Source organism: Zootermopsis nevadensis, unplaced genomic scaffold, assembly GCF_977971745.1.
Source record: "Zootermopsis nevadensis isolate Lab colony 2312 unplaced genomic scaffold, Znev_1.0 Znev_ptg000016l, whole genome shotgun sequence".
Taxonomy (NCBI): Eukaryota; Metazoa; Arthropoda; class Insecta; order Blattodea; family Termopsidae; genus Zootermopsis; species Zootermopsis nevadensis.
This window is the reverse complement of record NW_028259148.1, coordinates 10,831,887-10,846,724: the sequence shown is the minus strand read 5'-3', so window position 1 is coordinate 10,846,724 and position 14,838 is coordinate 10,831,887. Positions and strand designations below refer to the sequence as shown.

Sequence of the window (14,838 nt, the reverse complement as noted above, 5' to 3'; positions counted from 1 at the left end):
TAAAAAAGGGACACAACAAAAATAATAAGACACAACAAAACAATGAGATTCATCAACACAATGAGACAGAACTAAACAATAAAAAAGGGACACAACAAAACAATGAGATACATCAACACAATGAGGCAGAACAAAACAATAAAAAAGGGACACAACAAAACAATGAGATACATCAACACAATGAGGCAGAACAAAACAATAAAAAAGGGCACAACAAAACAATGAGGCACAACAAAACAATGAGATACATCAACACAATGAGGCAGAACAAAACAATAAAAAAGGGACACAACAAAAATAATAAGACACAACAAAACAATGAGATTCATCAACACAATGAGACAGAACTAAACAATAAAAAAGGAACACAACAAAAACAATAAGACACAACAAAACAATGAGATACATCAACACAATGAGACAGAACAAAACAATAAAAAAGGGACACAACAAAACAATGAGATACATCAACACAATGAGGCAGAACAAAACAATAAAAAAGGGACACAACAAAACAATGAGATACATCAACACAATGAGACAGAACAAAACAATAAAAAAGGACACAACAAAAACAATAAGACACAACAAAACAACATATCCCACTCAAAATCAACCAACTCTTAGATTACAAAACCATCTAACCTAAAGTACTTAACTTAAAAATAAATACCACCTAGACATAAGACAATAACCGTAATGAATTACAAACGTCATGAACTGATGCACTCACTCAACAATACAATGAGACATAAGGTAGTATATTTGCGTCATATTGTGAATTATGTTAATATTTTAATATTTTCCGTCAAATCACAATTTTAATAAGATAATAAAATATAAAATATTTAAAATATCATTTCACGTTCCGCATCGAATGATCGATTTACATATTGGAACGTCTCTTACGACATGTTTCGGTTATATTTAACCGTCCTCAGGTATAAATTAGATTGGTAAATTTAAAACTCGAATTACAATCATTTACAATGTTATGCAGTTTATTGAAATGTTCTTATCAGATTACTCTTATATATTAGAACGAAGGTATTGTTTTTTATATGGCGTGGTTCATCTGATGTTCAATATTAGTCGGTGATGAGTTGATAGAGACATGACGTGTCTGGCGGAAGACATCTAGAAGTATTACTGTGTCGGGTCGAGGTTTAATATTAATATTAAACCCTGACACAGTAACCACCTGATTAGTGAGAATTGGAAGCATCAGTAAATCAAATGAGACAAGTAAAACAGCTTATTAGACGCACATTCATTTTTGTACTTAAGCATAGTTTAACAGCATCTTAACTTTCAAAAAGCCCCCCCTCCCCCCCCCCCAAAAAAAAAATCTGAAAATACTGCTTCTTCCATTGAGTGCATAAATTACCTCTGATACACCAAGAATTCCTGATAGTAGTGCAATGAAAAATTCCAGTCATATGTGCTACTGTTGTCCCAGCCACTGAATCAAATGCCAAAGGTAGTAATTCATGTGGACTCTTTCCAACAAAATTATGCCGTTCAGATTCCCCCACAGGTAGGAGTTGGTAGATGTAAAATCGGGCCACAAAGTCGATTTGGTTTATCTCATCCATCAATGTGTGTGATGAGAGTGCAAAAGCTGCTTTATGTTGCAGGTAAATGAACAGGAGCTTAGCCTTGCGTAAACCACACAGTTTTTTTTTACACTGTCAATGGTACAGCCAGTAGTATTCAAGGTAATTCTACTGAAAATGTATATAAGACACCCCAAGAGTTTAAACACTAACTCTTAATGTGATCACCAATTATTCCTGTCCAAATATTACGTCTGAACTGATGCTTCATTGCTGCAGCCTCTGACAAGGCAATTGTGACCATTTGTTTATAGGAGCTTCATCTTGGATTGATTTTAGGAGTAGATCACAATCCTTAAATGAAATGAATGCAATTAAGAATCACACGCACATATATTATTTATTGCAGAGGTGTCAGGCAATGAATCTGCATTTATTATTCATTAATTATTGTCATGACACATAATTAATTTCATCGCCTGGCGTATGAAGGCATCTGGAGTATGAAAAACTTGGCATCAAGACAAACTCTTTGTTGTCAGTACGAAGACGCACTTAAGGCTCTCAAGGAGGGAACAACTGCAAAGGCCATGTTCACGTTGAAAAAGAAGCAACACAGATTTAGAACTCTTAGCTGTAAGAGACTGTAGACTTTTTTCGTTTAATTATGGTATAACAGCAGACACATTGCAGCATTATGACACCATTTGCAATGTCCATTCATTATTACCATTAGCATATCAGTCATAGATTTCAGTGCATTTTAGTATCTAATGACCAGAAAATCTCCACTTAATATCGTTATATCGAGTTCCTCCATCCAGAGGGTCTGCTTCTACCATCAAGACCTTCCAGGAACTATAAAATTGTAACACTTAAGTAAAGTTAAAATTAATAGAGAGATATTTACTGAATACCAATATTAATATAAAAAATACCTGTTCACTTAATGCATCTAAAAGGTAACCCAGAAAGTCATTTGCTGACAGAATGGAAAGTGAGTAGTTAGCAACAAACTACTACCCTCTTAATTACATTTCTGCTGTGTTCTGTTTCAGCAAGTATTGTTTCCTTCTCGAGCAAAGTTTATTGCGAGAAATGTTAACTGTGCATTCATTTTATGTACGGTGATCTTTTGTATTAACTCGAATGTTCCTGAGTGTCAGCCTCAGTTTCCTTGCAGTTATTCAACCCATCAAGTGTCTGCCTCTGCCTGTCAGCATCAGCGCATCGGCTCGACTCTTGCCCCTTTTGATAATCCTTCATATCACGATACATTGGGAACATTTCCTTTTAAAGCATGATTTCCTTAACATTTTAGTTTTGTTTCCAGGTTTTCCACCCATTCTCTTTATGTTCCTGAGAAAGACAAAAAACGGTGCCACAGAAAATAAAGAATGTTTCCGCAACTACAGTAATTTGCTGACAGTTCGAGTGGATTGAAAATTGCAAAGGAACTGTTTCTGAATGTTTTGTGTCTTAGTCTGAGGGATGCAGCCTGTAAAGAATGAAGTTCTAACTGAGTTAGTTTTCCTACAAGTATTAGTAATGTCACATAAATCTTCATTGCTGCATAATACTGCGACAGTCAAGTGATGACATACATGCAGATATAAGAATATATTTTGGGAAAACTTAAAAATTATACAAATGGTTAAAAATGTAGCTGTTTATCAAATAATCTGTTTATATTCAAGTATATGTTTCAATGGTAAATATCATTTATTGGAAATAATTAAAATAAATTGTTAATGTTACAAGCTGAATTCCAATAAATTGAAGCACCCAAAATATCACTCATCACATCCCAAACTTCAGAAATGCGGAGAACTCCCTCTTCAGTGCGATCCATTAGGCATCAAGACTGGAGCGATTTAAGAGCATGCCTGCAATACCAATAACAAAATCAAAAAATTAGCAAGTAAATTCAAATGTATTGGAACTTACTTAATATGATGTTGATAAGATAATAAAGTATGTCTTCTATGAATGGCCGTGTCGGGTGACACAAACAGAAAGAAAGCCCACTTAGCTCTGCGGTATTTTCTATGTGTAATAATACATTATACATAATCAGAATTATTTTTGTTAAACACATACTCCTATAATGTTTATGCTTTGAATCGTCTTCGGAGGGTCACTGACCCAGTCACACCAACTTGAAAACACAAGTTAATTTTCGCAGTCCTTCAATGAATGCTGTTTAATCAATATTCAACCATAAAGAAATGTTGTTCAAGAGCGTATCGCCATCTATTAGTCATTTATCAACGGTGATCGTGAAATATTTTAGTAGAGCGTTATCACAACAGAAAATTAGAATATCAATTACATCAAAGGAAGAAGCAGGTTATTTCTGAATATGGGTTCCATCTTATTTTGATCGCCCTCCTCTGGCCCTTTACCTTTGGTAGGGAATCGATTTCCACTAACAACATTTCGCAGATGACATTCAAGAAGAATGTCAATCACCCGTCATCAGAAAGAGAAAATTATCGTTGACAGAAAATTTTGATTGCCTTAGGCTCGGCAGAACAAAATTCCAAGCAATTTGTAACCATCTTCTGGAAGCAATAAACGTTCTCTGATATTCTGACACTAAATCTTTATAGAACATTATTAATCAAGACTTGGCTCTGAGTTTAGGAAGATTATGATCCAACAACACTTGTTCATATTAGCAAATGTCTGAATGGAGTAACTCTTGTAACTGACGTCTAAAATATTTATTGTTTCTGCAGATTCGTTTGCGTAAATGTAAGTCGCGTGAGTGTTCCTAGACGGAGGTTAAGCTCCACTCTTCTCACTTACATTGCTGTTGTCTCAGCTGATTTACTGCTACTGGAGCGGTTCACAAAATCAGGGCCATATTGTATAAGTAGAGAAATCCACAGTTAATTTGTGAAGTTTTTACTACAAGAAATCATACATGCCTCCTGTCCCCAGAAGTTGGAGCGGATCGAAGTCCTTGAGCCTCGGAAGGCCGATCTCTGAATGTTCGACCGCACTTGCAGAACGAACAGCCACATCTAATCTGCCTTGGTCAGCGCCCTGGCCGCTGTAGTCCTCGTCCCAGTTCTCACTGCAGTCCTTGACCAGTCCTCACTGCAATCCTCGTTCCACTCCTCACTGCAGTTCTTGCACCAGTCCTCACTGCAGTCCTCGTCCCAGTTCTGACTGCAGTCCTCGTCCCAGTTCTCACTGCAGTCCTCGTCCCAGTTCTGAATGCAGTCCTCGTCCCAATTATGACTGCAGTCCTCGTCCCAGTTCTCACTGCAGTCATCGTCCCAGTTCTCACTGCGGTCCTCGTCCCTTTTCTCACTGCAGTAATCGTCTCAGTTCTGACTGCAGTCTTCGTCCCAGTTCTCACTGCAGTCCTCGTCCCAGTTCTCACTGCAGTCCTCGTCCCAGTTCTCACTGCAGTCCTCGTCCCAATTCTAACTGCAGTCCTTGCCACAGTTCTCACTGCAGTCCTCGTCCCAGTTCTCACTGCAGTCCTTGTAACAGTTCTCACTGCAGTCCTCGTCCCAATTCTCACTGCTGTCCTCGTCCCAGTTCTTACTGCAGTCCTCGTCACAATTCCTAATGCAGTCCTCGTCCCTTTTCTCACTGCAGTCCTCGTCCCAGTTCTCACTGCAGTCCTCGTCCCTTTTCTCACTACAGTCCTCGTCCCAGTTCTCACTGCATTCCTCGTCCCTTTTCTCAATGCAGTCCTCGTCCCAATTCTCACTGCAGTCCTCGCCCCTTTTCTCAATGCAGTCCTCGTCCCAATTCTCACTGCAGTCCTCGTCCCTTTTCTCACTGCAGTCCTCGTCCCAGTTCTCACTGCAGTCCTCGTCACTTTTCTCACTACAGTCCTCGTCCCAGTTCTCACTGCAGTCCTAGTCCCTTTTCTCAATGAAGTCCTCGTCCCAATTCTCACTGCAGTCCTCGTCCCTTTTCTCAATGCAGTCCTCGTCCCTTTTCTCAATGCAGTCCTCGTCCCAATTCTCACTGCAGTCCTCGTCCCTTTTCTCAATGCAGTCCTCGTCCCAATTCTCACTGCAGTCCTCGTCCCTTTTCTCACTACAGTCCTCATCCCAGTTCTCACTGCAGTCCTCGTCCCTTTTCTTAATGCAGTCCTCGTCCCAATTCTCACTGCAGTCCTCGTCCCAATTCTCACTGCAGTCCTCGTCCCTTTTCTCACTACAGTCCTCGTCCCAGTTCTCACTGCAGTCCTCGTCCCAATTCTCACTGCAGTCCTCGTCCCTTTCCTCAATGCAGTCCTCGTTCCAATTCTCACTGCAGTCCTCGTCCCTTTTCTCAATGTAGTCCTCGTCCCAATTTTCACTGCAGTCCTCGTCCCTTTTCTCACTGCAGTCCTCGTCCCTTTTCTCACTGCAGTCATCGTCCCAATTCCCACTGCAGTCCTCGACCCTTTTCTCAACGCAGTCCTCGTCCCAGTTCTCACTGCAGTCCTCGTCCCTTTTCTCACTGCAGTCCACGTCCCAATTCTCACTGCAGTCCTCGTCCCTTTTCTCACTACAGTCCTCGTCCCAGTTCTCACTGCAGTCCTCGTCCCTTTTCTCAATGCAGTCCTCGTCCCAATTTTCACTGCAGTCCTCGTCCCTTTTCTCACTGCAGTCCTCATCCTAGTTCTCAATGCAGTCCTCGTCCCTTTTCTCAATGCAGTCCTCGTCCCAATTCTCACTGCAGTCCTCGTCCCTTTTCTCAATGCAGTCCTCGTCCCAATTCTCACTGCAGTCCTCGTCCCTTTTCTCAATGCAGTCCTCGTCCCAATTCTCACTGCAGTCCTCGTCCCTTTTCTCAATACAGTCCTCGTCCCAATTCTCAATACAGTCCTCGTCCCAATTCTCACTGCAGTTCTCGGCCCAATTCTCAATGCAGTCTTCCTCCCAATTCTCAATGCAGTCCTCGTCCCAGTTCTCACTGCAGTCCTCGTCCCAATGCTCACTGCAGTCCTCGTCCCTTTTCTCAATGCAGTCCTCGTCCCTTTTCTCAATGCAGTCCTCGTCCCAATTCTCTATGCAGTCCTCGTCCCAATTCTCACTGCAGTCCTCGTCCCAATTCTCACTGCAGTCCTCATCCCAATTCTCACTGCAGTCCTCGTCCCAATTCTCACTGCAGTCCTCGTCCCTTTTCTCACTACAGTCTTCGTCCCAGTTCTCACTGCAGTCCTCGTCCCAATTCTCACTGCAGTCCTCGCCCCTTTTCTCAATGCAGTCCTCGTCCCAATTCTCACTGCAGTCCTCGTCCCTTTTCTCACAGCAGTCCTCGTCCCAGTTCTCACTGCAGTCTTCGTCACTTTTCTCACTACAGTCCTCGTCCCAGTTCTCACTGCAGTCCTAGTCCCTTTTCTCAATGAAGTCCTCGTCCCAATTCTCACTGCAGTCCTCGTCCCTTTTCTCAATGCAGTCCTCGTCCCTTTTCTCAATGCAGTCCTCGTCCCAATTCTCACTGCAGTCCTCGTCCATTTCTCAATGCAGTCCTCGTCCCAATTCTCACTGCAGTCCTCGTCCCTTTTCTCACTAGAGTCCTCATCCCAGTTCTCACTGCAGTCCTCGTCCCTTTTCTCAATGCAGTCCTCGTCCCAATTCTCACTGCAGTCCTCGTCCCAATTCTCACTGCAGTCCTCGTCCCTTTTCTCACTACAGTCCTCGTCCCAGTTCTCACTGCAGTCCTCGTCCCAATTCTCACTGCAGTCCTCGTCCCTTTCCTCAATGCAGTCCTCGTCCCAATTCTCCCTGCAGTCCTCGTCCCTTTTCTCAATGCAGTCATCGTCCCAATATTCACTGCAGTCCTCGTCCCTTTTCTCACTGCAGTCCTCGTCCCTTTTCTCACTGCAGTCCTCGTCCCAATTCCCACTGCAGTCCTCGACCCTTTTCTCAACGCAGTCCTCGTCCCAGTTCTCACTGCAGTCCTCGTCCCTTTTCTCACTGCAGTCCACGTCCCAATTCTCACTGCAGTCCTCGTCCCTTTTCTCACTACAGTCCTCGTCCCAGTTCTCACTGCAGTCCTCGTCCCAATTCTCACTGCAGTCCTCGTCCCTTTTCTCAATGCAGTCCTCGTCCCAATTTTCACTGCAGTCCTCGTCCCTTTTCTCACTGCAGTCCTCATCCTAGTTCTCAATGCAGTCCTCGTCCCTTTTCTCAATGCAGTCCTCGTCCCAATTCTCACTGCAGTCATCGTCCCTTTTCTCAATGCAGTCCTCGTCCCAATTCTCACTGCAGTCCTCGTCCCTTTTCTCAATGCAGTCCTCGTCCCAATTCTCAATGCAGTCCTCGTCCCTTTTCTCAATACAGTCCTCGTCCCAATTCTCAATACAGTCCTCGTCCCAATTCTCACTGCAGTCCTCGTCCCAATTCTCAATGCAGTCCTCGTCCCAGTTCTCACTGCAGTCCTCGTCCCAATGCTCACTGCAGTCCTCGTCCCTTTTCTCAATGCAGTCCTCGTCCCTTTTCTCAATGCAGTCCTCGTCCCAATTCTCACTGCAGTCCTCGTACCTTTTCTCACTGCAGTCCTCGTCCCAATTCTCACTGCAGTCCTCGTCCCAATTCTCACTGCAGTCCTCGTCCCTTTTCTCACTACAGTCTTCGTCCCAGTTCTCACTGCAGTCCTCGTCCCAATTCTCACTGCAGTCCTCGTCCCTTTTCTCAATGCAGTCCTCGTCCCAATTCTCACTGCAGTCCTCTTCCCTTTTCTCAATGCAGTCCTCGTCCCAATTCTCACTGCAGTCCTCGTCCCTTTTCTCAATGCAGTCCACGTCCCAGTTCTCACTGCAGTCCTAGTCCCTTTTCTCAATGAAGTCCTCGTCCCAATTCTCACTGCAGTCCTCGTCCCTTTTCTCAATGCAGTCCTCGTCCCTTTTCTCAATGCAGTCCTCGTCCCAATTCTCACTGCAGTCCTCGTCCCTTTTCTCAATGCAGTCCTCGTCCCAATTCTCACTGCAGTCCTCGTCCCTTTTCTCACTACAGTCCTCATCCCAGTTCTCACTGCAGTCCTCGTCCCTTTTCTCAATGCAGTCCTTGTCCCAATTCTCACTGCAGTCCTCGTCCCAATTCTCACTGCAGTCCTCGTCCCTTTTCTCACTACAGTCCTCGTCCCAGTTCTCACTGCAGTCCTCGTCCCTTTCCTCACTGCAGTCCTCGTCCCAATTCTCACTGCAGTCCTCGTCCCTTTCCTCAATGCAGTCCTCGTCCCAATTCTCACTGCAGTCCTCGTCCCAATTTTCACTGCAGTCCTCGTCCCAGTTCTCACTGCAGTCCTCGTCCCTTTTCTCACTGCAGTCCTCGTCCCAATTCCCACTGCAGTCCTCGACCCTTTTCTCAACGCAGTCCTCGTCCCAGTTCTCACTGCAGTCCTCGTCCCTTTTCTCACTGCAGTCCACGTCCCAATTCTCACTGCAGTCCTCGTCCCTTTTCTCACTACAGTCCTCGTCCCAGTTCTCACTGCAGTCCTCGTCCCAATTCTCACTGCAGTCCTCGTCCCTTTTCTCAATGCAGTCCTCGTCCCAATTTTCACTGCAGTCCTCGTCCCTTTTCTCACTGCAGTCCTCATCCTAGTTCTCAATGCAGTCCTCGTCCCTTTTCTCAATGCAGTCCTCGTCCCAATTCTCACTGCAGTCCTCGTCCCTTTTCTCAATGCAGTCCTCGTCCCAATTCTCACTGCAGTCCTCTTCCCTTTTCTCAATGCAGTCCTCGTCCCAATTCTCACTGCAGTCCTCGTCCCTTTTCTCAATACAGTCCTCGTCCCAATTCTCAATACAGTCCTCGTCCCAATTCTCACTGCAGTCCTCGTCCCAATTCTCAATGCAGTCCTCGTCCCAATTCTCAATGCAGTCCTCGTCCCAGTTCTCACTGCAGTCCTCGTCCCAATGCTCACTGCAGTCCTCGTCCCTTTTCTCAATGCAGTCCTCGTCCCTTTTCTCAATGCAGTCCTCGTCCCAATTCTCACTGCAGTCCTCGTACCTTTTCTCACTGCAGTCCTCGTCCCAATTCTCACTGCAGTCCTCGTCCCAATTCTCACTGCAGTCCTCGTCCCTTTTCTCACTACAGTCTTCGTCCCAGTTCTCACTGCAGTCCTCGTCCCAATTCTCACTGTAGTCCTCGTCCCTTTTCTCAATGCAGTCCTCGTCCCAATTCTCACTGCAGTCCTCTTCCCTTTTCTCAATGCAGTCCTCGTCCCAATTCTCACTGCAGTCCTCGTCCCTTTTCTCAATGCAGTCCACGTCCCAATTCTCACTGTAGTCCTCGTCCCTTTTCTCACTACAGTCCTCATCCCAGTTCTCACTGCAGTCCTCGTCCCTTTTCTCAATGCAGTCCTCGTCCCAATTCTCACTGCAGTCCTCGTCCCAATTCTCACTGCAGTCCTCGTCCCTTTTCTCACTACAGTCCTCGTCCCAGTTCTCACTGCAGTCCTCGTCCCAATTCTCACTGCAGTCCTCGTCCCTTTTCTCAATGCAGTCCTCGTCCCAATTCTCACTGCAGTCCTCGTCCCTTTTCTCAATGCAGTCCTCGTCCCAATTTTCACTGCAGTCCTCGTCCCAATTCTCACTGCAGTCCTCGTCCCTTTTCTCACTGCAGTCCTCGTCCTAATTCTCACTGCAGTCCTCGTCCCTTTTCTCACTGCAGTCCTCGTCCCTTTTCTCACTGCAGGCAACGTCCCAATTCTCACTGCAGTCCTCGTCCCAATTCTCACTGCAGTCCTCGTCCCAGTTCTCACTGCAGTCCTCGTCCCTTTTCTCACTGCAGTCCACGTCCCAGTTCTCACTGCAGTCCTCGTCCCTTTTCTCACTGCAGTCCTCGTCCCTTTTCTCACTGCAGTCCTAGTCCCAGTTCTCACTGCAGTCCTCGTCCCAGTTCTCACTGCAGTCCTCGTCCCTTTTCTCACTGCAGTCCACGTCCCAGTTCTCACTGCAGTCCTCGTCCCTTTTCTCACTGCAGTCCACGTCCCAATTCTCACTGCAGTCCTCGTCCCAGTTCTCACTGCAGTCCTCGTCCCTTTTCTCACTGCAGTCCACGTCCCAGTTTTCACTGCAGTCCTCTTCCCTTTTCTCACTGCAGTCCTCGTCCCAATTCTCACTGCAGTCCTCGTCCCAATTCTCACTGCAGTCCTCGTCCCAATTCTCACTGCAGTCCTCGTCCCAATTCTCACTGCAGTCCACGTCCCAGTTCTCACTGCAGTCCTCGTCCCTTTTCTCACTGCAGTCCACGTCCCAATTCTCACTGCAGTCCTCGTCCCAGTTCTCACTGCAGTCCTCGTCCCTTTTCTCACTGCAGTCCACGTCCCAGTTCTCACTGCAGTCTTCGTCCCTTTTGTCACTGCAGTCCTCGTCCCTTTTCTCACTGCAGTCCTCGTCCCAATTCTCACTGCAGTCCTCGTACCAGTTCTCACTGCAGTCCTCGTCCCTTTTCTCACTGCAATCCTCGTCCCAATTCTCACTGCAGTCCTCGTCCCAATTCTCACTGCAGTCCTCGTACCAGTTCTCACTCCAGTCCTCGTCCCTTTTGTCACTGCAGTCCTCGTCCCAGTTCTCACTGCAGGCTGGCGCCAAGTTCTGATAGTGGCAGTCACGTAAGCTCTGAATCTGCTCGTTCAGGTTGACGCTTTCGGCCATGATATTTGATACTACATGAATCAGACCATTTATCGTTTCGTGTGTGCTTCTATTGTCAATCACTTTTCGCTTCTCTAAGTTCTTGATTTTTGTTCTCATGTCCTCGACGTCTTTGTTTCGCTCACGAAGGACCTCCAGCTCTTTCTCCATGCGAGCGAAATGAGCTATTATCATAAATAAAGTTTCTGCTAATATTTGTTCTCCACAATTTTCTTTCTTTCCATCACCAATCAGATCGTCTATCAATGTCTTAACGTTCTCCATGGTTGTTATCGCTTTTCTCCTCAGGCACCTGTAGTCAAAAAAGATACATCTTATTACCTTCCAATGCTATTATAGCATCAGTGCCCTTTTAAATGCAACACGAAATTCGGAACACGTGAAATACTAATTTATACTACGTATTCTTATATTTATATTGTAACGTGGGTCGGCGTTGCGACCTTGGATTGTCAACCCTGATTTATTCACATCAAACTAAATCAGTTACAGTGGTCTGCACATACAGTCAACTCTCTACAACAATACACTCGAGTCTTTGTGCACACACACACACACACACATTCTCTCGCACTGTCCATCGAGTCTATCTGGTCCCCGAGCTCCGCTCTTCACACTCTTCTCTTACACGTCAGCCCGTAGCACCCCACTGGACTCTCGCTGGCTCCTCAGCCGCCCCGGTCCACGTACCCGGTGCTCGCTCACGTAGCCGACCCGTCCTTACTCGGCGTCGGCCCGTAGCACCCCACTGGACACACGCTGGCTCCTCAGCCGCCCCGGTCCACGTACCCGGTGCTCGCTCACGTAGCCGACCCGTCCTTACTCGGCGTCGGCCCGTAGCACCCCACTGGACTCTCGCTGGCTCCTCAGCCGCCCCGGTCCACGTACCCGGTGCTCGCTCACGTAGCCGACCCTTCCTTACTCGGCGTCGGCCCGTAGCACCCCACTGGACTCTCGCTGGCTCCTCAGCAGCCCCGGTCCACGTACCCAGTGCTCGCTCACGTAGCCGACCCGTCCTTACTCGGCGTCGGCCCGTAGCACCCCACTGGACTCTCGCTGGCTCCTCAGCCGCCCCGGTCCACGTACCCGGTGCTCGCTCACGTAGCCGACCCTTCCTTACTCGGCGTCGGCCCGTAGCACCCCACTGGACTCTCGCTGGCTCCTCAGCCGCCCCGGTCCACGTACCCGGTGCTCCCACACGTAGCCGACCAGTCCTTACTCGGCGCCACACCAGACCTCTCGTTGACTCCACTCACTCGACTCCCCCAATGTCCGCAACAGCATATCGCTTGCAACTAACTTCTACATCCTGATTCTCCTCAACACTCTCTCCAACACTCTCCCTTTCCAACTACTCTAAAACCAACCAACCAACCAAAGAAGCTAACTGAGGGCAGAGGCCTGCGCAAGCGCAAGCATCGTCCCTACCTAGGTGAAACCATTCCTGCGCACAAGACGCATTGCTGGAAATGGTAAACGGTCGTAATATAAGAACGGAAATTTTGCTAACGCTAACGGGGTTTCGTCGTGGCGGGAGCCTCGACCATTCAAACTGGGATTTGTTGCTGCTGATTACTCTAAAACCGCTTGTCATTCGGCTTTTATACAAATACAACAATGTCATTAAATAGACACAACAATTATAAATGAATACAACAATGTCATTAAACAGACACAACAATGCTAAACGCAACAATGCTAAACGCAACAATGTCTATAAACTAACAACAATGCCAGACGCGACAATGTCAATAAACAGACTACTAAACTGTTTATTGACATTGTTATGCTGCTCTCAAGGCAACACGTCACAATATTATTAATATTTTGGTCTTTGACCGGTCGATTAGTCTGTTATTATGCTAAAAATTAATCCAGGGATACGATATTTTGTATGTATTATTCATCCTTGGACGCACTGCAGGATAAATCGAAATGAGAAAACGTTTCCTGCACTTTCGGTGAAAGCAAGGACAGGTACATCGAGATACTACGATTTCAATTCCGAGAAACAGAATTTACGTTCCTTCAGTTAATAAGACGATATCATACTTGCCAGTTGGTTCATCATCGTTTCAAACTCAAAAGCAAAACGCTACTAAGCTTCGTTGCTCCGCACTGAACTTCAAGAAGAACTTCACAGTTTTCACGACACTTGAAACCGAGTGCTAGTTCGTACACGAGTTAACGTTACATTCCTTATTTAAGGGTTACTCTGTAAGCAGCGATTATTCGGAATTCTTAAATATTCTTTGGGCCGTCTACGAATTAAAAGAGTTACGAAATTAATTCACTAGGTTTTTTGTATTGCTGTAGAAATTGAACTATTTACTATAAATGCAGACAGTATTTGGAGCACAACAACAATGTTTAACAATTGCATACCAATCCTCACGATGCCACAGAAAATTACAAATAAAAATTCAATAGCCAATTACAGATACAGCACGCGAGACGAATACAACAATCAAGATGGAAAGGTAACAACAAAGAGATTATCAAACAACACACGAGTGCATAGGACGTTAATGCACAAAGAAAAATTGCTACTGAATGCATCAGATGTTTGTAATAATAATTTAAATAAATCAAATAAAATAGAACTTCGTAAAATCCGATTAAAGGAAGCGATCTTCCTTACAAATTCATGGACGCCCCAGCAGACAGCATCAGCAGTTGATGAGCGTCCAGCAAAGGGAATGTTTTTAATCGAAGGGCTGCAACTGGACATAGAAGAGTCTCTCAGATTCCGAGCAGGAATGCGGAGACCGACAGCTTCCAGAAGGGAAGAACAGCGTTTAAATCCGCGGTAAACTTTCGTAAGAGACAGCACATCACTGCAATAATCCTTCTCACAATTGTAAATGATAACCTGTAAATGTAATGAGCAATAATATTAAATAGGAAACCCTTGGCTCACCTTTGTGGAGAGGAGGAAATCTCGATGTTCACAGGCAGCGAAAGTTTAATTATAAATTAAATATTAATCGAACGAAATATTAATTGTCACTAAATTATAGAACGTAAATCCACGAAAGGCTTTTGCTAATTAAGGCAACACAAAAGTATCTCGTTCTCGAAGCACTTAAACCAAAACCTCTTTGCAGCACAATTCGAACCAGAGTGACGAAAGTCGATTGTTGCCTGCTATTTATACCAACACAACAAAGCAGACGTAACTATGACGCAACAGTCAGTAGAGGGAGTGCAATACGGTTCATTCAAGCGTGCATATGGACTGAGAAATGAACCTTATCGCATGCCAGCCTTGATTGTTGCAGGCGTTCGTATTTTATATGAACACATATATTTACACATTCTTTGTAGTTAAAGAAATACAAATTCGATTACTCCAAGTTATAATTTGTAAGAAATCAAAAATTAATATTAAACATTTTCTGTGTAAAAGGAAATTAATTTAAAAGTAACGAAACGAGGCTTGAAGTAAATTTTGCAATTTACTTTTCCCTTGTTTAAAAATAACGTCGTGTTTTGTATAATTTTTTAATTTTAAAGACGATTTTTGAGGGGCCCGGGCGCTGTTGAACCCATCGCCCCTGCGACAGGGAAAATGCTTCCTTCCTTCGAATCCCGATTATTCATTTTGACCAATGAGAGAACGCAGGAAGGTAAGAACTCTGGAAGAAGCCTGTAAGCTACCGGGTG

At 45.2% G+C, this 14,838-nt stretch overlaps 2 protein-coding genes across 2 annotated transcripts; both read right to left on the bottom strand.

Annotated features, from left to right (window-relative positions):
- Nucleotides 1-3,255: 3,255 nt before the first annotated feature.
- LOC147873750 (uncharacterized) lies at nt 3,256-7,334 on the bottom strand. The gene is made up of 3 exons (XM_087349802.1): nt 7,329-7,334; nt 4,490-6,187; nt 3,256-3,442 (listed from the first exon to the last, which is right to left on the bottom strand). Exons 1-2 carry the CDS (start codon nt 7,332-7,334, stop codon nt 5,438-5,440), a joined length of 756 nt encoding a protein of 251 aa, XP_087205928.1. The 3' UTR covers nt 3,256-3,442; nt 4,490-5,437.
- A 2,806-nt stretch (nt 7,335-10,140) lies between these two features.
- On the bottom strand, nt 10,141-14,281 carry LOC147873749 (uncharacterized). Its single transcript, XM_087349898.1, has 2 exons — nt 14,093-14,281; nt 10,141-11,464 (listed from the first exon to the last, which is right to left on the bottom strand). Exon 2 carries the CDS (start codon nt 11,434-11,436, stop codon nt 10,381-10,383), a length of 1,056 nt encoding a protein of 351 aa, XP_087206024.1. The 5' UTR covers nt 11,437-11,464; nt 14,093-14,281; the 3' UTR covers nt 10,141-10,380.
- Nucleotides 14,282-14,838: the final 557 nt, after the last annotated feature.